The following is a 25,393-nucleotide window of genomic DNA, read 5'->3' on the forward strand; positions in this document are numbered from 1 at the left end:
GCCTACTTCATCATTCAATCATAGCTGCTTTATCTCAACTTTATACACAATGCCCCAGCCAAAGAAGGCAAGTATACCAGTGTGAACCACTCTACCGTCTTGTGTTGCCAATTATGGGAACTATGGACTCCAACAGCTACCTACCATCAACTCCATATGAAATTGATGTAAAAAAATGAAACTTCAACAAATTCTGATTAACTTTCTCTTCAGATGTGGCAACGGCTAGTGCTAAAGAAAATGAAGTTCCCATGCAGTACTGCTCTGATTTAAAACCATCTGATATCCAAAGGAAACATTTCACTAATTGCACCCTGGAGATCCAAAGTTATTAATTGTCTTTCCTCTTGGCTAAAAAGTACATCTGTGGTGAAAGCTCAGATTCATACTTCATTTTGAACATTTGTACGAATAATGCAACTTAACATTTCAATACAATGCTTTACAAGACTGTCTTTTCATAAAGGGTTAGCTTGACACTATTTATGCTTACGGATCTACGGCAGGCGCTGCCTCAAAAAGACAGCAGAGAGCCACACCACCCTGGCCACGCATGCATGTGGGGGAGGTGTGGGGGTAGGGGGTGTGGGGAGGGGGTGTGGGGGAGGTGTGGGGGTATGAGGGAGGGGGGTGTGGGGGAGGGTGTGTGTGCGGGAGGGGTGTGTGGGGGAGGGGGTGTGGGGGAGGGGATGTGGGGGAGGGAGAAGGAAGGGGGACAGGGGATGTGGAGGAGGGGGGAGTGGGTGTGATGTGGGGGAGGGTGTGTGTGCGGGAGGGGTGTGTGGGGGAGGGAGGGACTGTGGGGAGGGAGAAGGAAGGGGGACAGGGGATGTGGAGGAGGGGGGAGTGGGGGAGTGGGTGTGATGTGGGGGAGGGGATGAGGTGGGGGGGAGGGGGTGGTGTGGTGGGGAGGGGTGGTCAGGCGGGGGGGTGGGTTGGGGTGGGGGGAAGGAACGGGGGGGAGTAAAGGGTGGTGTGGGGGGGAGGGGGTTCATGGGGAAGAGAGGAGGAGGGAAAGGGGAGGGGGGAGGGGGAGGGGGGATGGGGGAAGGGTGGGTGTGGGGGTGGGGGTTGTGTGGGGGGGGGGGGAGGGACTCCACTCAGAGGCCACTGGCTGCAGCACCACACAGCACCTCCCGACTCCACACAGCGGCTTTCCCGACTCCACTCTTGCGCACTCAATCAGCACGGCTTGTTTACTCAGCCCCACCTCCGGGATTTATTCTCCTGCGGGTGCCAGAAGGGGTGTTACCTTCATGGTGACTGACAGGCGAGAAAACCAATCTGCTGATCTCACGATTTTTTAAACCTTCAAAACTTTTCTCATATTCCACCGATCGTAACAAAACGTGGTGCCTTGGAGCAGATGATAACGGTGAGTAAGGTGGCGAAAAAATCCTAGCGACATAGGGTAGCGTTTTGGCGCAAATTTAATTACAACGCAGACCGGAAGTGGTCAAGATGAGAATTTTAGTAATAGTATAGATAGATATAAAAGTATAAGAGGCATAGATAGGGTAGACAGTCAGAACCTTTTAGCCAAGGAGTAAATGTCAAAGACTGGATGGTGTAGCTTTGAGGAGAGAGGAACAGAGTTTAAAGGAGATGTGCCAGGGAAGCTTTTTACACAGAGGAGGAGGTGGGTGCCTGGAATGTGTTGGAGGAAATTAGATATGATTGGGGCGTTTGAGGTTTTTAGATAGGCACATGGATACCCAGGGAATGGAGGGATGTGGATCACGTGGAAGTAGATGAGATTAGTTTGTCTTGGCATCATGTTTGGCACAGACTATATGCACTGAAGGACCTATTCCTGTACTGTGCTTTTCCATGTTGCCTTTTGGTAAGGTAAACCAGAGCGAGACTTACGCATTAAATGGGAGGGCCCAAGTGAGTGTGGTAGTTTTAGTTTTTAAGTTTTAGAGATAGAGAGTCTGTCCAGGGTCCCCGACAGTCCGTTCAGGTTAGGCAGAGGTTCACTTGCACTTCCTCCAACCTCATCTACTGTATCCGTTGTTCAAGATGTGGACTCTTATACATTGGCGAGACCAAACGCAGATTGGGCGATCGTTTCGCGGATCACCTTCGCTCAGCCCGTGTGAACCAACCTGATCTCCCAGTTTCTGGACACTTTAATTCTCCCTCCCATTCCCACACAGACCTTTCTGTCCTAGGTCTCCTCCATTGTCAGAGTGAGGCTAAACGCAAATTGGAGAAACAGCATCTAATTTCTCTCACTTCAGGTAGCCCCGACATTCCCTCTCTCTCTATCGCTCCCCACCCAAGTCACACCAGCTTCTCATTTTCACCCGACAGACAGCTAACTGGCCTGTTCCTTTTATCTTCGTTACTTTTGTGCATATCTTTCATTCGTTGTTCTTTATCTCTCCACATCTAGGGGACTAGGGGAGAATACGTGTTCAGCACGGACTAGAAGGGTCGAGATGGCCTGTTTCCGTGCTGTGATTGTTATATGGTTATATGGTTATATCACTGTCTATATCTCACGATTCCCTTAATCCTAACCATTCTGAAGAAGGGTCGAGACCCGAAACGTCACCCATTCCTTCTCTCCAGAGATGCTGCCTGTCCCGCTGAGTTACTCCAGCTCTTTGTGTCTATCTTTGGATTAAACCAGCATCTGCAATTCCTTCTTATACATAATTTTATTTGGCAACTTGGTCAGCAGGGCCTAGAATGATGAAGCAAATGGTCAGTCTCCATGTTGAATAGCTCTATGCCTTCATGACTCTAAAATGGAGGCTAAGTCAGAGCTTGACATCAACATTCCACTCTACATGTTGTGAAGTTAAGCCCTTCAACTGATCGTATACATTACAATCCTGCGGCTCTTCATTTAGATAATGGTTTTTTTTTAAATGTTTTTGCCCTTATCTGTGTTTTAGTTTAGTTTAGAGACATAGCACAGAAACAGGCCCTTCGGCACACCGAGTCCACGCCGACCAGAGATCCCGCAGCCTAACGCTATCCTACACACAATATGGATAATTTTCAATTTTACCGAAGCCAATTAACCTATAAACCTGTACGTCTTTGGAGTGTGGGAGGAAACCAAAGTTCTTGGAGAAAACTCACGCAGGTCACGGGGAGAACGTACAGACAATCACACGTAACCTGGATCCAACCCAGGTGTCTGGGGCTGTAAGCACTGTAAGGCAGCAACTCTACCACTGTGCCGAACGTCATTATAATTCTTATTTTGTGGAACAAAAGGTTTGGACAACTTGAAGCCTGACCACAAGTAGGGATAACAACTATTTTGGAATGTGTAAGAAGGAACTGCAGATGCTGGTTTAAACTGAAGATAGACACAAAAAGCTGGAGTAACTCAGCGAGACAGGCAGCATCTCTGGAGAGAAGGAATAGGTGACGTTTCGGGTCGAGACCCTACTTCAGACTGAAGAAGGGTCGAGACCTCAAATGTCACCCATTCCTTCTCTCCTGAAGGAAATCCACATTAGGCAGGAAATTGTGTTGGGTAGACTGATGGGACTGAAGGTTGATAAATCCCCAGGGCCTGATGGTCTGCACCCCAGGGTCCTTAAGGAAGTGGCTCTAGAAATCGTGGACGCATTGGTGATAATTTTCCAATGTTCTTTAGATTCAGGATCAGTTCCTGTGGATTGGAGGGTAGCTAATGTTATTCCACTTTTTAAGAAAGGAGGGAGAGAAAAAACAGGGAATTATAGACCAGTTAGCCTGACATCAGTGGTGGGGAAGATGCTGGAGTCAATCATAAAAGGTGAAATAGCGGCACATTTGGATAGCAGTAACAGGATCGGTCCGAGTCAGCATTGATTTATGAAGGGGAAATCATGCTTGACTAATCTTCTGGAATTTTTTGAGGATGTAACTAGGAAATGGACAAGGGAGAGCCAGTGGATGTAGTGTGCCTGGACTTTCAGAAAGCATTTGATATGGTCCCACATAGGAGATTAGTGGGCAAAATTAGGGCACATGGTATTGGGGATAGAGTGCTGACATGGATAGAAAATTGGTTGGTAGACAGGAAACAAAGAGTAGGGATTAACAGGTTCCTTTCAGAATGGCAGGCAGTGACTAGTGGGGTACCGCCAGGCTTGGTGCTGGGTCCGCAGCTATTTACAATATACATCAATGATTTGGATGAAGGGATTCAAAGTAACATTAGCAAATTTGCAGATGACACAAGCTGGGTGGCAGTGTGAACTGTGAGGAGGATGCTATGAGAATGCAGGGTGACTTGGACAGGTTGGGTGAGTGGACAGATGCATGGCAGATGCAGTTTAATGTGGATAAATGTGAGGTTATCCATTTTGGTAGCAAAAACAGGGAGGCAGATTATTATCCAAATGGTGTCAAGTTGGGAGAAGGGGAAGTACAATGGGATCTGGGGTCCTTGTTCATCAATCAATGAAAGTAAGCATGCAGGTAACAGCAGCCAGTGAAGAAAGCGAATGGCATGTTGGCCTTCATAACAAGAGGTGTTGAGTATAGGAGCAAAGAGGTACTTTTGCAGTTGTATAGGGCCCTAGTGAGACCACACCTGGAATATTGTGTGCAGTTTTGGTTCCCTAATTTGAGGAAGGACATTCTTGCTATTGAGGGAGTGCAGCGTAGGTTTACAAGGTTAATTCCTGGGATGGCGAGACTGTCATATGCTAAGAGAATGGAGCGACTGGGCTTGTTTACTCTGGAGTTTAGAAGGATGCGAGGGTATCTTATTGAAACATATACAATTATTAAGTGTTTGGACACGGTAGAGGCAGGAAGCATGTTCCCGATGTTGGGGAGTCCAGAACCAGGGCCACAGTTTAAAAATAAGGGGTAAGCCATTTAGAACTGAGATGAGGAAACACTTTTTCACACAGAGAGTTGTGAGTTTGTGGAATTCTCTGCCTCAGAGGGCGGTGGAGGCCGGTTCTCTGGATACTTTCAAGAGAGAGCTAGATAGGGCTCTTAAAGATAGTCAGTGGATATGGGGAGAAAGCAGAAATGGGGTACTGATTGGGAATGATCTGCCATGATCGCATTGAATGGCGGTGCTGGCTCGAAGGGCCAAATGGCCTACTCCTGCACCTATTGTCTATTGTCTATTGTCCTGAGATGCTGCCTGTCCCGCTGAGTTACTCCAGCATTTTGAATCTATCTTCACTATTTTGGAATTTTGGATACCAAATTATCTTGATGGTAGGAAGCAGAGCGTAATGGTGGAAGGTTGTTCATCGGACTGAAACTCGTGACTAGTGGTGTGCCTCAGAAGTTGGTGCCTGGGGCATTGTTCTTTGTCATCGATGACAACAATTTTTATTGAGAATACCCAATGATGTGCTGGATGCAAGGGGTGTCGGGGTGGAAAGTGAGGATCAGGGGAACGTGTAACTTGTTCCTTCTGGGGAGCAAGGGAACAAGAACAGATCAGCAGGATATCATGAAGCCAAACGTGATACAGGATTGGCTTAATGATAGGAAACAAAGGATGATGGTGGAAGATTGTTTTTCAGACTAGTGGCCTAAGATGCTGTAAGTAGTGTGGCTCAGGGATCGGGGGCCTTTGTTGTTTGTCAACTCTATCATGTTTGAAGCTGACATTAAAATAGGTAGACAAAAATGCTGGAGAAACTCAGCGGGTGAGGCAGCATCTATGGAGCGAAGGAAATAGGTGACGTTTCGGGTCGAGACCCTTCTTCAGACTGATGTGAGGGTGGGGGTGGTGAGAAGAAGAAAGGAAGAGGCGGAGACAGTGGGCTGAGGGAGAGCTGGGAAGGGGAGGAGAAAGCAGGGACTACCTGAAATTGGAGAAGTCAATGTTCATACCGCTGGGGTATAAACTGCCCAAGCAAAATATGAGGTGCTGCTCCTCCAATTTTGGGTGGGCCTCACTCTGGCCATGGAGGAGGCCCAGAACAGAAATATCGGATTCGGAATAGGAGGGGGAGTTCAAGTGCTGAGCCACTGGGAGATCATGTTGGTTATTGCGAACCGAGCGGAGGTGTTGGGTGAAGCGATCGCCAAGTCTTTAGTCCTTCCAGGTGCCGCAGAGGTTCACCTACACCTCCTCCAACCTCATCTATTGCACCCGCTGCTCTAGGTGTCAGCTGCTCTACATCGGTGAGACCAAGCGCAGGCTTGGCGATCGCTTCGCTCAACACCTCCGCACAGTTCGCAATAACCAACCTGATCTCCTGGTGGCTCAGCACTTCAACTCCCCCTCCCATTCCAAATCCGACCTTTCTGTCCTGGGCCTCCTCCATGGCCAGAGTGAGGCCCACCATACATTTTTTGTCTACCTTCGATTTTCCAGCGTCTGCAGTTCCTTCTTAAAATAGGTAGTATCATAGATGGTGAAGACGGGTATAAGGAATTGCAGCAGGATCTTGATAAGCTGGGCATGTGGAATGGCAAAAAAAATAAAAAAATCAGAAAAGTGTGATATGTTGCATTTTGAGAACCAAATCAGAGCAGGACTTTCACGGTGAACATTAGGCACCTGGGGAATGTTGTAGAATGAAGTGGGAAATGAAATGGGAAAGTGGGGTGTTCAAGAAGGAACTGCAGATGCTGGAAGATCGAAGGTACACAAAAATGCTGGAGAAACTCAGCGGGTGCAGCAGCATCTATGGAGCGAAGGAAATAGGCGACGTTTCGGGCCGAAACCCTTCTTCAGACTGGAAAAGTGGGGTCACGGGTGGACAGGGTGGGAAGAACACCTTTGGGACGCTGGCCCTCATCTCTCATGGAACTGAGTATAGAAGTTGAGATGGAAAGACACAAATAGCTAGAGTAACTCAGTGGGTCAGCAAATTCCATGGAGAATATGGAGAGGTGACATTTCGGGTCTGGACAGAAGAAAGTGCTGAACCGAAACGTCACCTATCCCATGTTCTCCAGAAATGCTGCCTGACCCACTGAGTTTCTCCAGCACTTTGTGTCCTTCCTTGGCAAATTGACATCCGCAGTTCCTCATTTCTACATAGACTTTAGTCTTTAGACTTTAGAGATACAGTGTGGAAACAGCCCCTTTGGCCCACCAGGTCCATGCCGACCAGCGATCTATCCTCTACATTTGCTCTATCCTACACACGAGGGACAATTTACAGAGACCAATTAACCTACATACATGCATGCATGTCTTTGGGTTGTGGGGAGAACGTACAAACTCGGTGCAGACAGCACCCACTGGTCAGGATCGAACCTTGGTCTCTGGCGCTGAAAGGCAGCAACCCTACCGCTGCGCCACCGTGCCATCCTCACCACTGTGCTGCCACAGCTGCTGTGCCAATGTTGGGATGTTATGTTACAGTTGTACAAGGAATTGATAAGACTGTGCTTGGAGTATTGTGTTCACTTTTGGTTACACTGCCGTAGGAAAGATGCCTTTAAGCTGGAAATCATGCAGAGGTTTATGAGGATATTTGCTGGCTTCGAGGGATTTAGTTATGGGAAGAGATATTGGGGAGGGTGGGACTCTATTCCCTGGAGCACAGGAGACTGTGGGGTAATCTTATGGAGGTGTATATAATTATGAGGGGCACAGACAGGGTGAATGCACAATCCTTTACCGAGGGTTGGGGAATCAAGAGGAAGAGAGCATTGGTCCAAGGTGAGAGGGGAAAGGTTTAATAGGAATCTGAGGGGTAATGGGATGTGTTCAATGATTACTTTTTGAACACAAAGAGTAGTAAGTACTTAAGCTGCCAAAGGATTCCAACCGGTCTTAAACCGAGCACAACTGTGATAAGGTAGAAGAGTCGCTGAGTGTCTGTTTGGGGGTAAAGGTGCGTACCACACCATGTATCATGGTGCTTACATGCGTTCAATCCCTCGAGGCAACCTGTCTGGAGTAACGCTGAGTTAATGGCAGCATCTCTCCAGGGATACTGCAGCATCTACCGTGGCTATCTTCGCTACATACCAGCCAGCATCTGCAGTTCCTTTGTACACGTATTGTCCTTGTGACTGCGCCGCACACGGACCAAGCTACAACCTACAACATTATTGTTCTTTACCGGAAAGGACAAACGATGTTCTTGTCTGAGGCGGGAAATCGGTCATTTGCCTTCAAGCCTACACTCGGCGAGAATGTGCCTCTCAACCGCACAAGCGCAACACTGCTCTTCATGGTAACCAATGTCCCTCAAGACCCTCGGGTATACTTGACAGGATTATGGAATTACGACAACCACTCACTACCTGTAATAGACGCAACATATCACAGTTAGAAATATAAAGTACAATTTCGTGAAAGATAAGAACCATTCCTTGACATTCCTCACAAGCCTTCCAATGCTTTGAATGAGTACTGTCACTCCAAGAAATAGATTCTGCAACCATAGTTTCCCACATGCTCGACATCGTTCCCAAAATAGACCTGGAATTTGATTTGTACATTTGCGCAAAATTACCCTTGTGTTACCCTTGGCATTTCGGGTGAGTTGTGCCTTCTTATTTTGGCAGTAGGTGTTTAAGGGTGAAGAGAATCTAGGCAGAGATCAGATAAATAAAGTGGTCAGATGTAATCGTTAACTTTAAAAATGTGTTCGGTTGCTTAAATCAGTCTGGAGTCGAAATGATAAATGAACACCCAGGGAACGAATGTAGATGCGGTTGCCTCGTGAGAAACACACACTGTCGTGTCTGCGATTGCAAGGTCCACGCTGTACATTGTTAACGGGGAAACGAATAACCCATGCTTTGCCAGGTCAGAGCCGGCTTCTTGCCGTTTTAAATAAAGCGGACGTTTTCGACTCGATGAACAATGAGACGATGACACAAGATTTCGACCCTCTGGGGAACATTCAGGTGAACTAATGAACGACCAGAGTGAGAACGAAATATATTCAAAAGGTGAAATCTGCCATAAATGTGGGTCAAATGGGAAATAATTAATCTATGTTGCACTAAAATGGCAATGCTTCTTTCATGATAAAAAATACTTTGCATTTTAGGTCGTCCAAAAATCAGGTTATCTTTGCATAATCTTTCTAGAGTACAAAACTCAAATAGATAATTAATTGTACATGTGATCACCGAATTCGCATTTGGTACATTGACACATATATCAAAATTGGTATCTATAAATAGCTTTTGTCTATATATACCGCCCGTGGCAATTTCCACGTAAGGCACGAGCGATCTGTGTGATGTGAAGCTGCAGATGAATAAACTGTGTTCTGATAATACCAGGCAGTCGAACGTGACAGTAAGTAAAACATGTACAGTGTGTGTATGTTCAATAGCGACTCTTCAGTCGGACGGTGCATTTTGTGAATCAAAATGGTTGCTTTTGGCTTGGCTGGAATTGCAATGTGATCATGGAGTCTGAAGGGACGAGTCATATTCATTCACGGTGCCGGAAAAGATGAATTGCAGGAGCTTCTCCCCCCCCCCCCCCCCCCCCCCCGGGCTGCCTGTGCTGCGGCGAGCGCCCATTGATGAGGAGCACCACTCGCCCCATTCACGTTTCCGCCAGCTGCGTGACGTCAGCCGCCCGGCTTTTCATTAATGAAAGCCGACGCCGGAAGCGGCTGCCCAAGTGCGCAGGCGCGGCCAGCTTCATTGTTAAAAAAAACACAGATCCACACAGGGCGCACACAGCCAAGTCCTGCTCTTTGTACCTTCCCATATCTCTAGTTTCCCTCTCCCCTGACTCTCGCTTTGAAGAAGGGCCTCGACCCGAAACGTCACCCGTTCCTTCTCTCCAGAGATGCTGCATGTCCCGCTGAGTTACTCCAGCATTTAATGTCTACGGTGTAAACCAGCATCTGCCGTTCCTTCCCACTCTTCTGCCTTGGTTTGTGTGTGTGTGCATGTGTCTGTTTGGGTGTGTCTATGTGTGTGTGTGTGTGCGTGTGTATGTGTGTGTGTGTGAGAGAGAGAGAGAGATAATGATAATATCAGACCGAGCACCCGGGAAATCATCCCTGAGATCAAACGTCAACTGCAAATGTACGTCTCGCCTTCATAAACACCAGAGCACGACATCTATGGAAACAAGACGGCAAAATTCTTATTTTTCTCGCCAATAGCATTTTGATCTGGTTCCTTTGAGAAGCTGTGTTAGGGAATCCTTTGTTCCTTCGGACAGGGGGAAAGAACAAAAGGCGGTCTCTTTAACAAAGTCACTCACTGCATTTACAAAAAATAATCGCGTGGAACGCTTTACAAACGTTGAATAATCCCCAGCGAATAAATGTGAATGTGAATTTTATGTAATTGGCGTGGATAGTCATCTTTTTATTTTTTATAATATCTGGCAATGTGACGCTTTTCCGTGCAGTTTGCGCAACTGGGGGGGGGGGGTGGGGGGGTCAGTTTTTCATGAAACAAACAAGGTTTGGCGAGCATTTTAAAGTTAAAAAATGCACCTTGTTTTGAAAAAAAAATCGCAAGTCATATCCATATGCCGACAAAATGGGTGGGCCAAGATGCTGGCGATACTACAAGTGGCTTTTAATGAATGCAAATTGCGAAGGCCTGGCCGGGGAGGACCGGAGAATTAATTTTGTTCCTCCCACGGTACAAAGTAAATCCATCATTAATAAGTCATTAATAAGAATTGTTATGGCAATTTCAAAATTTTTGATAGGATTAAATTGAAAACACCAAGTTTTGTTGAGGTACAAGAAAAAAATGACCAGTGTTCTGAATTAGACTGCACCCAGCAAACGTTAACTTAGTTTTTCCACGGAGATGCTTATTTCTGTATGTATTTATAAATAGTGTGTGCCATGGTTGGGGCGCTTTCTCTTTCACGGGAGGTCGTGCAGCCTCGGTTAGATTCTGGCTATGATAAATTGCGTACGGAGTGTCCGGAATTTAATGTATGTCTCGCCTCAATCCAGCCCCGTTTCCACATTCGTTAAAAAAAAACACGTCAAGGGCTACTTGCTTTTAGGGAGCAAATAGAAAAGGCTCACGGCGCGAAATACCGCAATCCTACTTTCTCCCACAAAGACCTACATGACAGCTCAATGGGGAGGAGTGACAGTCCGTACTTGTAGCAACATTAAATGCATCTGGATTATTTCAGAACGGTGGTTCTGAAATCAATCGCGAAAACTGTACATAAAGATTAAAAAAATACAATTGTCTCACATCGTCCTAATGTCGCAGGAGTTTTAACGTAGTCAGATTTAGTATTTAAATCCTATATTCCTTTTATAATCTTCAATAACAAAACCGTGGTAAATTTTGGAGAACTGTTGTTCGTGACACAAAACACATTTGAGGTAGACAGCGAAAAAAATGATGTTTTGGGGGGAAAAAGGAGAAGTGATGATAATTCAGTAACTGCATATGAGTCCTCATTCATTGCCAGTTGCCTTGCGGAACGGCTTATTGTGGACGCAAGGAATTGCAGATGCTGCTTTAGCAAAATAGACACAAAGTGGTGGAGTATCGACGGGTCAGGCAGCATCTCTGGAGAACATGATCTCTGGATGATGAGATGCTGCCTGTCCCGCTGAGTTACGCCGGCTTTTTGTGCCTATCTTCGGTTTAAACCAGCATCTGCAGTTCCCTCTTACACGTTTTCATTTCATTCCTGAACTCCTGCAGCTGGGAGGTGATGACGCTTTGGCATTGCTGCTGCTGCTCCGTTAGACAGGGTGGCGAAAAATGCAGCTATTTTTACAGAGTGTGACAGTTCTTCCTGTAGCACACACGCTCTGCAACATTTTCCTCCCCTGGTTCGAGTCCAAACACAAGCTCGATACAAGTTCACGACCGTGTGGCTGGAAGCAATTGTAAGATGCGGTCGGCGTGAGCAAACGCGAGCGTAGAATGGAGACACGAAACATCTTCAAACGGTTCTTATATGTGGAGACACAAGACGCTGCAGTCGCTGGCATCTTTTGGCTCTTAAATGTGGAAGCGTTTTTATTTTTTAATGCACTACATCTGTTAATTGTACCATATATTACATTAGTCTCCGATTCACAGTGAATAGGGTGTTCCTCTGTCCTTGCCTGCACTTGTTTAAAACTGTGAGATCGTCGCAAAAGACCTCTTAAATAAGTTCATGTTCATAAGACATGGGAGCAGAATGAGGCAACTCGGCCCTTCGAATCTGCTCAGCTGCTTGATCATGGCTGTTCTATTTTCCCCCTTCCCACCACATTCTCTTGCCTTCTCCTCGTAACCTTTGACGCCATTGCTATGAGATGCAGCCTGTCCCGCTGAGTTACACCAGCTTTTTGTGTCTATCTTCGGTTTAAACCAGCATCTGCAGTTCCTTCTTACACAATCTCCGTTTTAAAAATACCCGACGACTTGGCCCCCACAGCCGTCGGTGGCAATGAATTCCACAGATTCACCACCCAATGGTTAAAGAAATCACTCCGCATCTCCATTGTAAAGGTAGGTCCTTTCATTCTGAGGCTGTGCCTTCTGGTCCGAGACTCTCCCACGACTGGTACCATCCTCTCCACATCCACTCGATCCAGGCCTCTTATTATTCGGTAGGTTTCAACGAGATCCCCCCTCAGTGACGTGTGTAAGGAGGAACTGCAGATGCTGGTTTAAGCCGAAGATAGACACAAAAAGCTGGAGCGACAGCAGACCAGACAGCATCTCTGGAGAAAAAGAATAGGTGACGTTTCGGGATGCAGGTTAATTGGCTTGGTATAAAATGTAAATTGTCCCTAGTGTGTGTAGGATAGTGTTTATGAAGTGCTTCTTCAGGCTGAGAGTCAGGGCTGTCTGAAGAAGGATCTTATTCATAAACACTTTCCTACACACACTAGGGATAATTTACATTTTATACCAAGCCAATTAACCTGCAAACCTCTACGTCTTTGAAGTGTGGGAAGATCTGAAGTTTTCGGAGAAACCCCACGCGGTCTACGGGAAGAATGTACAAACTCCGTACAGACAGCACGCGTAGTCGGGATCGAACCAGGCGCTGTAAGGCAGCAACTCTACCACCTCGTCACCGTGCCGCCCAGACTACTATCAGTCGGCAAAATGTTGACTTTAGAAGATTCTCTCACCCTGAGTAAAACATTTATGTCATCTTCCTCAGTTTGTAGGATTTACAGTAAACTCGTGGCGGGGTCATTTTGGGATGGGAATAAAGCAATTCCAATCTGGAAAATCTCGGGAAAATAATAATAAATGAAACAGCCAACACAACACAAACCAAGACGTCAAAACCAATCTTGCAGTATGAAATGCATAATTTGTCTTTTTTTTTAATGAACAGTCACAACACTCCGTTGGGCTCCGAAGGCGAAAGAGACTGCAGATGCTGCAATCTTGAGCAAAACACAAAGTGCTGGAGGAACTCAGCGGGTCAGGCAACACCTGGGGAGGGAAATGTCAGGCGACGTTTCGGGTCGTGAGCCTTCATCAGACTGAAACACCATCTGTCCACTTCCTTCCACAGACACTGCCTGGCCCGCTGTGTTCCCACAGCAATTTCATTTTGTTTTGCACTTTGTTGCTTCGCCCATCACACTGTAATTTTCTTAAAGATGGAATCGTATATTGCATTCAATGCGTACCAATAAAAAAAACTAAAACAGTTATGCGCTCTTAAAGAATACATGTACACTGAGTATTAGAAGACAGATTCTTGTATCTGGTCACATCAGCGTTAACAATGTAGTAATACTTGGAACATCATATCCTTCCTTCACCTCTCAAAGATACAAATAATTACCACAAACTATCTATTTCAATTGAAACGCACCCGGACTCAGTAATGCGAATGCTATTTTACATGTTTTGTTTTTTTAAAGATTGAGATATTTCCTTCCGTCTAGACACAGGAAAAAAGACAAACTTGAATGTTGCAAGCAAAAATAAAACAACCGGCCAGTATTAAATAACGAGCTCGCAGCGTTTGATGTGGGCTCTATTTTAGGACCGGATTCTGGGAAAAATGCGTGCCCTTTTAGACATCAGAACAAGATTGATGGATTTTTATTTCAGTCCTATACAAGAGTTTTCTTCCAGTTGCTAGTTCTGACGGAAGGTCTAAAGGCGAAACGTTCATTCATTTATTTTTCAGCACCTGAGAGATGTCCGATACTGCCAGCATTTTCTATTGCTGTGTCATTTCCCTTAACATTTATGGTATGGTACTTTATTTGTCACCTGTACCAAGGCACAGTGAAATTGTATACAGCTCAGTACAAGTATCGCTATCCATGAGCACTTAGATACATATTAGATAAGCATCTCAGTTACAGAATATATACGTATATATCAGATAGACAAAAAAAGCTGGAATAACTCAGCATCTCTGGAGAAAATGAATAGGTGACGCTTCGAGTCGAGACCCTTCCTCAGACTGAGAGTCAGGGAAAAAGGAAACGAGAGACATAGATGGTGATGTAGAGAAATATATTTATATATTTTAAAAGACACACCTGCAAACATGTGTAGAATCTCAGAGTTAAATAGAAATAAAAAATAAAACTGTTTACCACTATCAAATGTACACGTGTAGAAAACAGAAGACAATTGCAACAAATTGGCCGCTTTTTACTTTGCAATCCAGAAATCCTATCCCCCATTGATGAAGCTTCCGAGCGCCGGGGCGCATGCGCGTGGTGGGAGGGAGAAGAGGGGGGCGGGGTTCGGCGAGCGGTGACGTCAGTGGCCGTACTTTTTTGTTAATGAACGGCGGCGCGGGTGCGCATGCGCGAGGCGCGACCATGGGAGCCAACGGGAGCGCGCGCGGGGCGGCGAGCGCGGTGGGGGGGGGGGGGGAGACACTTCCGGTTAGTGTCATGGCCGCCGTGCCCTGGTGAATGTGGAGAGAGGCTTGAGGGGGAGGGAGAGCAAGCGAAGTGACAGTGAGGGACCGGGGGGGGGGGGGGGGGGGGGGGGGGGGGAGGGGGGGTTCACAACAAAACATAGGACGGGGCGGCGGGGGGTTTGAACAAAAAGAGCAGCAATCTACTGGTTCACCCTGAGGAGAGCGGGGGGCGGGGGGGGGGGAGGAGGAGGAGTTGTCCGGGGGCATGGCGGCTCATAAACCGGTGGAATGGGTTCAAGCCGTCATAACGCGTTTCGATGAGCAGGTAAGACTGATCTTACATTGTTGGAGGTGTGCTAGATGTGTGCACTAATTGCTTTTATTCCCCCCACCAAGCCCAGGGTTGTTTGGAATGACTTGCATCCCTTTCCTCTTATTCTCTCTCGCAACGAGCGCGGGTTGAGTGTTTTCTGAGGTGTCCGCTTGTTTCTGCTTTCTGGGGGTGGGTGGCTTTTCTGTGGCGCCAGGCCTGGCCCTCCTCTGTGTACTCCAGGGCTGGCTCTCGGCAATTCAGGCAACAGCAGCTGGGTGTTTTTTCCAACCCCCTTCCCCCCTCGATTTATTATTATTGCTAATCCCACTTGTTTTATCGCAAAAATAAAGCCAACATGAAGGTCTGAGCAGTCCTCTTCCAACTCTCTGAGCATCGCACCACCTCCCCACCACCTTCTCCCGTTGATTCCTGCACGATTCATATGTGTTTATCAACCCCTGCACCCCCACTGGTTTTAAACTTGTGTTTCGCTTCATCTTAAACATTGTTCCGTTCCATCCGGATCAATTCAATTATTGTATGCAACGTTATTTTTTGTGTAGAGGTGATGTTAAGGTTGTTTTGTAGTTTATTTAGGAGCCAGTGTGCTTCCCGTTTATCCTGACAACAAGATTCAAAGATCATTGCATGCATCTATGCATTACGTTCTTTGATTCCCCACCCGTTCTCTGCTTCAGTGTTCAGCTTTTACACCCGGACAGCTCAAGATTATGGATGATTTGGCATACAAGCTGATCAACGTTTCACTGTGGGCTTGGACATCCCTAACTGAAAGCCATTGATTAAGGATATTTGAGTACTTCCTACTTCATCAAACTTAAATGTGTAGAATTTCCACTTTGTTGATCAACTGCAACATATAACCAACATTGTTCCTGCGGATTCATAAGTTTCATGTCCATTTCATTTGTTTGTTGCAGAATGCACACAGTAAAAAGTAAAATTTGTTATTGGTTATTGCTAACTTTAATGGACTGTAAATAGATACTCACGGTATTTGCAGTGGTGACTATTTTGATATGGGTCCTAGGCCAGTTTTGTGGATGGGACAGCTGGTACATTTTCTTTATAACGCTGGTGCAGAAATACGAGTTAGGCTGAGCGAAATCTGTGTATAAATTTGAGTCTCCTTTTGTGGTTGTTTTGCAGCTTTGAGCAAATTGCACCAACTGTGTAGAAACGTCAGATTTTATCTTTGACATCTCACCTGAATCCACCTGGGGATGGAACTATCTACAGATTTTTTTTTAAACGTCTAGATTTTATGTCCACATTTTATAAGTTGCCAGTTGCTTTTGAGTTTAAATTAGATTAAAATGTTCATTTTATGACAAGTTCTTGAGTTTACAGATAACATCATAAGCAGGCTAAGGGTGTTTTTAACTCTGGCGGCCAATGTTGTGGTAAAGTTTCAATGTATCCTTTTAGATTCATTTATCAAAAGTTAGAGAATAATATTGTATATGTTTTAGAAAGGAAACTTTAACACTTGTTTTTGCAAATATTTTACCTGAAGGTATTATTGCATGAGGCCGTTGTTTATTAATCGTTCTTGAGGTGTCGGGGGTTATGGGGAGAAGGCAGGAAAATTGGGTTTGGAGGGAGAGATAGATCAGCCATGATTGAATGATGGAGTTAATAGGCCGAATGGCCTAATTTTTCTCCTAACACTTATGATCTTATGATCTTGAGAGAGATCATAGGATCATCTTGAGAGAGATCATGACATCTACTACATTGGGTACAGATTCCATGTGTCTGATGTTGTGAACAGTTACTTATTCCTCAATGATGAAGTTTGACCAACTGTTGCAATCACCGTTTGTGAAAGGTGTTTTTTGGAACTCATTTTCATGACACTTTTCTTGGCTAATGTTGTTAGACTGCTTGGGTGATGTGCTGAACGGAGGTTGATAGGATTGTTGATATCCTTGTCATATTCTTTCACATTTTCCAAGAAACCGTGGCTGAAAGTACGGGCAATTGTCTTTTAAATAACATCTATTTGTAAATGGCCGAAATTTGAATACATTTTTTACATTCATAACATTCCATGTTTATAGTAAACCATTTTCCCCCTCAAGAAACTTAATCTTAGATGTCATTAATTGATGGAAACCGTTCTGAAATATTAAATACATAATTCTGTGAGGTAGCAGCTCTATTGTGCTATTTCTCCCTCATTTCCAGGCATCTGTACAAATTTTCCTCTTGCATGTTATCAATTCTCCTTTGATTCTTTCACCACTTGGGGTTAATTTACAGTAGCCAGTTAATCTACCCTTGCATATTTGGGATGTACCAAGAAACTGGAGCATTGGCGAAAACCCATGTAATCACAAGGAGATGATGACAACATTATAAATGTAGCATCTAACCTGGGTCCCTGTAGCTATCAAGGAATTGCACTAACTGCTGCATCACTATGACAGCATCTTTGCTGTTGAATCAGCAGCTCATGGGTTCAAGCCCCTTTCGAGAAATAAGAACACACCACAAGCTAATTATCATGGGAGAGTTAGTGTCAGTGCCACTCTCTCTCTCTCTGGTGATGTAGTTTAATGGTCTTCTATCTCCCCTCTTGGTGGATGTGAAGCATACCACAACACTGCTCTAAAAACAGAAGTCCATTCTCTCTGTGCACTGGCCAGCACTTCTCTTGACCAATGACATTTAAAAGAAAAGGCATTAGAAGAATTTACTGTTTAAAGAGTCACAGCGTGGAAACAGGTCGTTATAGCCTTCTGAGTCAGCGCCGACCAATGAGCACCCATACTAGGGACAATTTCAGAAGTCAATTAACCTACAAACCTGCACGTCTTTGGAGTGTGGGAGGAAGCACCTGGAGAAAACGGAGCACCTGGAGAAAACTCACATACAAACCCCACTCAGACAGCGCTCCTCGTCAGCATCGGACCTGGTTCTCTGGCACTGTAAGGCAGCAACTCTACCACTGCACCACTAGAATTAGTTGATATGGTTCAGTGTTTCTCAATATCCTGAAATGTTTTAAAATAGATGGTGTTTTCCTATGTTCTTTTTTTATTCTGTTTGCAAACAATTAGTTGTTGAAGGGCATCAAGATTATAAATACCCTGCAACTAGACAGTTGCTGATTTTCTAAACAGAAACGTCTTTGATTTGTTTACTCTAGAGCCTATCCACTTCCTTCCCAGCCTGTGAGCTGGGATTGCAGAGATCAACTTTTCAATTTCATTTAATCCCTTCTGTTAAAACTGTAATTGTCTAGTTATTCCATATTACTTCTGCAGACGATAATTGGAGAAGTTTTATTTCACAACAAAGTTTGACGTGACTTGCATCTTTCTCCAGTTCTATACATTTCCTCGGAGTGCTGGATTAACATCAAAAGTTTTGCAAAAATAATTTATTGCTAAAACATTTGTCTGAATAACTGCAGTAAAAAAAATGCACTGTCTCTGAAGAAGGATCCGACTCGAAACGTCACCTATCCACATTCTTGAGATCTACTGAGTTACTCCAGCGCTTTGTGTCCTTTTGCGTAAACCAGCATTTGCAAATTCTTTTTTCGACACAATTATTCACTGTTTCAATTGGTCAAGTATTAAATATTCCTGCGTTGTTAGTACACTAAATATAATTAATTTATTCTTATTTGATAAATAGTTGCACAGTTGTAAAATTCTGAGTCTGGCCCAACCCAAAACATTGTCCATTTTGGCCGTAGATGTTACCCCGACCTTGCTGAGTTCCATCAATACTTTGTGTATTGCTCAAGGTTCCAGCAACTGCAGTTCCTTGTGTCTACACGATTCTGATGCCTCTGAGGCTGAATAGCTTTGAAAATAACTAGTTTTGGTTGCAACAGAAATAGCCATTATAGTGGTGAAGAGCTGAATTTAATGGGCTAATATCAAGCAAGGAAACAATGTTACCGTCTTTCCAATGAAGAAACGCACCCTGTTTAGTTTAGTTTAGAGATACTGTGTGGAAATAGGCCCTTCAGCCCAATGAGTCTACGCCGACCAACGATCCCCCGTACACTAAGTCTATCCTACACCCGAGGGACAATTTACAGAATCAATTAATCTACAAGTCTGAAGAAGGGTTTCGGCCCGAAACGTTGCCTATTTCCATCGCTCCATAGATGCTGCTGCACCCGCTGAGTTTCTCCAGCACTTTTGTCTACCTTCGATTTTCCAGCATCTGCAGTTCCTTCTTAAACAATCTACAAAACCTGCTTGTCTGGAATGTGGGAGGAAACCAGACAACCTAGAGGAAAACCATGAATTCGCGGGGAGAACGTACAAACTCCGTGCAGTTAGCTCCCGTAGTCAGGATTGAACTTGGTCTCTTGTGCTGTAAAGCATCTATTCTGCTGCTGCGTTGCTGTGCCGCCCAATGTTGTTGGTTGTGGATTGCCACAGATTATTAATGGTGATATGTTTCTATGTCAGGATGGTTTGTGTTTTAGAGGGTAACCTGCAAGTAGTGGTGTTCACATGCACATGCCGACTTTGTTGGTGGCAGAGGTTGAGTTTTTTTTGGCAACACTGTCAAAATAACTTAAATAAATAACTGCAGTGCATTTTGTTAATAGTACTTTTCATATTATTTTTGTAAATGGAATAGTTGTTGAAGGGTGTCTTGATTATAAATATCCAGCAACAAAATAATTGCTGATTTTGTAAATGGAAACATAATTGACTTGTTTCTTCACTGCACCCTGCCCATCTCCATCCTCCCAACTCCAAAATTGGGATTGTAGAGATGGAGGAAGTAGCTGCTTTTCCTAGATTGTTGTCGAGCTGCTTTAATGTTGGTGTTGCACTCACTCACTCACATCCGGGGGGGTTGGTCAGTCTGGGGGTTGATCGGTCTGGGGGAGCGTTGTATTCCATGAAGCTCCCCACTTTTACTTGTAGATGCTGTAAAGATTTTGGAGTGTCATGCGATGATTCAGTTGTAGTTGCAAATCTTGCGTCAAAAGTGTTTTATTGTCATATGTCCTGACAAGGAATAATAAAATTCTTACTTGCAGCAGCTTCCAATATGTAAACGTTGTACTCTGTGATACCCATAATAAACAGCAAAACAAAAAGTTCAATATTTATATATACAAATTATATATAAATGCTGAATGCCTTTTTGGGGAAGCGACTCTTGTAGATCCCTTCAACGTTGGGGAGGTCAGAACTTGTGATGGACTGAGCAGTGTTCACCATCTCCTGGTCGTTTGAGTTGCCGAACCACGCCGTGTGTGACCAGTCAATGTGCTCTCTACTGTACACGTGTAGAAGTTCATGAGAGTATTCATTTGCTCTAAATCTAGCCTCTGAAACAGCTCTTGGAGTCACAGTATTTCTGGTCCGCTGTTGCTTTGGATCAATTGTAACCTCAGGGATGGTGGTGGTGATGGACTTATTGGAAATGCAATTGAATATCAAAGGTAGACACAAAAAGCTGTAGTAATTCAGTGAGTCAGGCAGCATCTCTGGACAAAAGGAATAGGCGACATTTTGGGTCCAGACCCTGCTTCACACTGAGAAGGGAAAGCAGAGATATAGAAGGTACATGTAACAAATGAATGAAAGATATGCAAAAAGCAACGATGATCAAGTAAAGGTGGTGCCCACAATGGTCCATTGTTGGCTGTGCGGTAGGTAATAATGAGTGAATTTTGGGTTTCACAGACAGTGAAACCCAAAATATCATCCTCTTTTTGAGGTGTGAATGTTCCTTGTCCCCGGTAGTCCATGTCTGAATGATGTTCTTGTCTTGGTGGACACAGGCATAGTAGGCTAGCTTTACAGATTGTCAATGGAACTGAACATTGTGCAGATTCAGTGAACATCTTCACTTCTAATCTTGATGGAGGCAAAATCATTTTAGCAATTGAAAATCATTGGGTGTCCTGGTGCTGATGTAACTAACCTCCAACAACCACATCCATTTTTCTTTGTGTCAGGTGCAATTCCATCAGTCTGAAGAAGCAATCCAACCGATATTGTCAGCCATCCATGTACTCGGGGGTTACTACCGGAGACGTGAATTACTCCAGTTTTTGTGTCTTTCCTTGGTAACCCAGCATCTGCAGTTCCTTTTTTTCTAATTCCAGCAATTGGAATGTTTTCCTTTTGATCATTATTGACTGGTTTTACTATGGGTTTCTGCCAGTCAGTTGATTAAGTGCAGCCTGGATATCAAAGGGTGTTACTCTTGTCTCATCTCTGCCCCGTCTCTGCATCAAGCCTTTAGTGCTGGTACGAACCAGTAATATTAGGGTGAAACCAGGGTAAATTAATAGTTTACCTGTAAAATATAGAGCAATATATATATATTTGTTTTTATACACAGTATGATATAATTTTCCACAATCATCACTAGTACAGCTTGGACATTGAACAGGTATTCCTAAATCCCACCCAAAGCATGTTATTTCCATAGTGATTGAGATTTGCCATAAATATGTTGGTTCATTATTTTAACATCATTGTGAGGACTTGCAAAATTAAGGTTATTTTCTTAAATGTTGCAAGTAGTGTCATTTTTCCCAGTAGTATTACCAATGCTATACTGCACGAGGTGGAATAAATGTTTTCTTCAGAAGTTGCTACATATGTTCAATATGCATTCATTTGCAACAAGTAATTTCTTGGCTCTAGTTGTGCTCACAAATGTGGTCGTAACTGCACAGTCCTCATTTTCCCTCTGGGCTCCATGTGTCAAGAGGGATTGTATTTAACAAGCTCCAGTTGTCTCCCCATCCCCTACCAAGTGAGAACATTTCAATTTGCAGCTGATTCAAATCTTGTTAGATTTTTATAGTTATGCAGAACTGCAGATGTACTGTAATAGAAAATTATAGCACATTGGAATTTCCACCTGTGTCTCAATGATCTCAGTTGGGAGAAATTACATTGAAGCCATGTGTGATATAAAGGACAGGTAAAATTCAAGGAACATCTACTTGTGTCGGAAGGAACTGCAGACGCTGGTTTAAACCGAAGATTGACACAAAAAGCTGGAGTAACTCAGCGGGTCATGCAACATCTCTGGAGAAAAGGAATAGGTAACGTTTCGGGTCGATCCCTCCTTCAGACCGAAGAAGGCCCAACAGAGAATGTACTTCCTGCGGCAGCTGAGGAGACACAATTGCCACAGGCAATGATGGCCCAATTCTATACTGCCATTGTAGAGTCTGTCCTCACCTTCTCCATCATGGTCTAGTTTGACTCAGCCACCAAGCACGACAACCGGAGGCTGCAGCGAATCGTTCGATCAGCTGAGAAGGTTGTTGGCTGCAATCTTTCCCCCCCCCCCCCCCCCCATTGACGAACTGTACACTGCAAGGGCCAGGAAGCGACCGGGTAAGATCATCTCTGACCCCTCTCACCCTGACCACAAACTCTTTGAATCACTTCCCTCTGGAAGGCGACTCCGGACCGTCAAAGTCGCCACAGCCAAACATAAAAACAGCTTTTTTCCATGAGCAGTAGCTCTACTTAATAATCAAAAGTCTGTAGCCTCCTTTTGCCCTGGTATTTTATTTCATTAACATGTTTAAACTATGTTTTATTCATAATGTTTTATGTTTTATTCTTAATGGTTTACTGTATGTCATGCTGTTACTTGCGAGCGGAGCACCAAGGCAAATTCCTTGTATGTGTACATATTTGGCCAATAAACGTATTCATTCTAATCTGCTCAGCTAAAGTTGCACTGGATATGTTAGACCAACTGCTTGCTGGATTTTGGTATCATATGGTACAAATATACTCTTGGTAAGAGCAGAAACTCTAAACACTATGGAGTATTTTCATAATAGAAAAGCATAAAGATAAAAGGTTGTTGATATTATTGGACTGGACTGCTATTTTGCATCTTTTCCTTTGCTATCAAGACTTGCTGATGGATCATGGTTTCTGTCTTAGGCAGCATCCATCTAATTTTAACCTAGCAAGAAGGAGACCAAAGTATTGGCCTAAAGTTGGGGAGAGGGATGTGGGTAGGTGGTTGCGTGGGTGAGGTGATGATTCACTGGTGCAGGGAGGTGGAGTAGGTAGATGAAAAGAAGATGAGCAAAACTTTATTATGCTTACCTGCTTTTAGGGATTCATACCTTTTTTCTTCTCCCCCCCCCCCCCCCCCCCCCCCTTCTGGAGAAGTCTGCCGATAGATATTTGCTATGTTTGTTGACAACTTTTAATTAGCCGGAATTGAATTTGATTTTTGTCATCTTGCACTTGGAATCTGCTAATTAGAAACTGTGTCTAAACTGCAGCTTGTGGATTATGGTCAGCCTACATGCTCTTGCAGTTTATCTTTCTTGATGACAGATCCTGTTTGAAATTTGTCATCTTAGTAATTTGGTAAATATTAATTTTACTATTGCAGGCCCATGGGAAGGTATTTTGTAAGTTACTTTAGCATTTGCAGCTTGTAATTGATGTAGATGAGTAAGAATATCTTATTAAATTTGTGGCCTAGTATGATTACTGTGGATTTCTATTTTTCCCTGAAATAAATATTTTCCCCTTCTACCTCAAATTGAACATCGAAAAAGTGTGGCTGATGACACCGGCAAAACTATTGATTATTGTATTAGTAATGGTGAATTGCAAAAGCCAGTAAACATTTTGTTACTTGGAAGTGACAAACTACTTCAACATTTGGCATAAACTAGCATCTGCAGTTCCTTTTTATTATATATAAACATTAAAAAAATAAATTCTTATACTTGCCAACAGTGGGTTGAGAATCAGTTCAGTTCTTTTTCGGCCACTGCCCTGTCCTCTCTGGTACGTAATGGCTTAAATTCTTCCCTGAAATTAGTTATGTCTATGCACTCGAACATTGGGAATACTGTGACTTAATCCTGGGAATACACCATGCATCCGTTTTTAGATGGAGGAGCAGTCATTTTTCTGAAATGTGACATTGTCAGTACATTGCACTGGAATCTACTTCCTCAGTTTTATGTTGTTGGTTGGACCTTACTGACGATGATCACTAGATAATTGAAGAAAATTATCTAGTTGAGCTGAGAATTGCATGAGAGTAAAATTGCAGACATGTCTTTTTTGAGTGTAGCTTTTCTATTTAAAAATATGTATTGTAGTTCTTTGATTGGAGTTCAAAATTTCATTGTAATATGGTGTTGGTTCTTCTCCCTACAGTGACAAATTGTGAATTTAGACTTATGATTATATTGTCCAAGTGAGGCCCAGCGCAAATTGGAGAAACCACCTCATATTTCGCTTGGGCATCTTACACCTCAGCGCTATGAATATTGACTTCTCTAACTTCAAGTAACTGTTGTTTACCCTCCCTCTCCATTCCTCCCCCTTCCCAGTTCTCCAACCAGTCTGACTGTCCTCAATTATATTTTATCTTTGCTTGCTTTGTTGTCACCTTTTCCTAGCTAACAATGATCTATTCTACATTTTCCTCGAACCTCATCTCTTTTGATGTCTTGTTTTTACACTTTACTCTTCCTTATCTCTGTGTCTCCCTCTCCCCTGACTCTCAGTCTGAAGAAGGTTATTGACCCGAATCATCACCCATTCCTTCTGTCCAGAGATGCTTCCTGTCCCATTTTGTGTCTATCTTTGATTATACTGAAAACAGTTTATCTCTTGCTGTGGTAGGGAGGAGTGAGTTTTTCCTACATATGACCTTTTGTTTCTCTATATCCACGATATGGTGCTTTAAAAATAAATATATATATTTTATCTTCCCCCCCCCCCCCCTGGTATTTGCACTAAACTACTATGCAGAGGGGTTTGTGTTAAAGGAGAGAAGGAGAGTTGCAGTTTGAAGTGTATATTCCCTATACCCTTGTGTCTGTGTGACCAAATTGTGCTCCAACTCCATCCACAAGTTTGCAGATGATGCCACTGTAAGGGGCTGGATCTTGGAAGAATGACGAGATGGAGTACAGGAAGGAGAGAGAGAGCTTAGTAACATGGTGTCAAGACAACAACCTCTTGCTCCAATGTCAGCAAAATTAAGGAGCTGGTCGTTCGACATCAGGAAGCAAGTTGGAGTACACGCCTCAGCTTGTATCAAAAGTGCTGAGGTGGATATGGACGAGAACTTCAAATTTCCAGGCATAAATATCACCAACAATTTGTCCTGGACCAACCACATTGAAACTATGACCAAAAACATACACCAACCCCCTCTACTTCCTTAGGAGACGAAAGAAGTTCCACATGTCTCCCAGAAACTCTTGTTAACTTCTGCAGATGCACCATTGAGTGCAAACTATTGGGTTGCATTACAGTTTGTTTTGGGAACACCTCTGCCCATGTCTGCAAGACATTGCAGAGATGTTGCCTTGTCACAGACTATCCTCCCCGCCACAG

At 44.0% G+C, this 25,393-nt stretch overlaps 1 protein-coding gene across 9 annotated transcripts in view; it reads left to right on the plus strand.

Moving 5' to 3' along the window:
- The first annotated feature begins 14,889 nt into the window (after positions 1-14,889).
- nf1 (neurofibromin 1) overlaps positions 14,890-25,393 on the plus strand; it is a 325,252-nt gene continuing 314,748 nt past the window's right edge. For 5 of the 9 annotated variants that reach the window (XM_033045692.1, XM_033045693.1, XM_033045688.1 and 2 more), the window contains exon 1: positions 14,892-15,032. In XM_033045692.1, the coding sequence (XP_032901583.1) occupies positions 14,973-15,032 (60 nt within the window). In that variant the 5' untranslated portion in view covers positions 14,892-14,972. Of the gene's footprint in view, positions 15,033-25,393 lie in introns of all 9 variants that reach the window. The other 4 variants (XM_033045685.1, XM_033045690.1, XM_033045687.1 and 1 more) reach the window with 2 other exon arrangements.

This window comes from Amblyraja radiata, chromosome 28 (assembly GCF_010909765.2).
Source record: "Amblyraja radiata isolate CabotCenter1 chromosome 28, sAmbRad1.1.pri, whole genome shotgun sequence".
Classification (NCBI taxonomy): Eukaryota; Metazoa; Chordata; class Chondrichthyes; order Rajiformes; family Rajidae; genus Amblyraja; species Amblyraja radiata.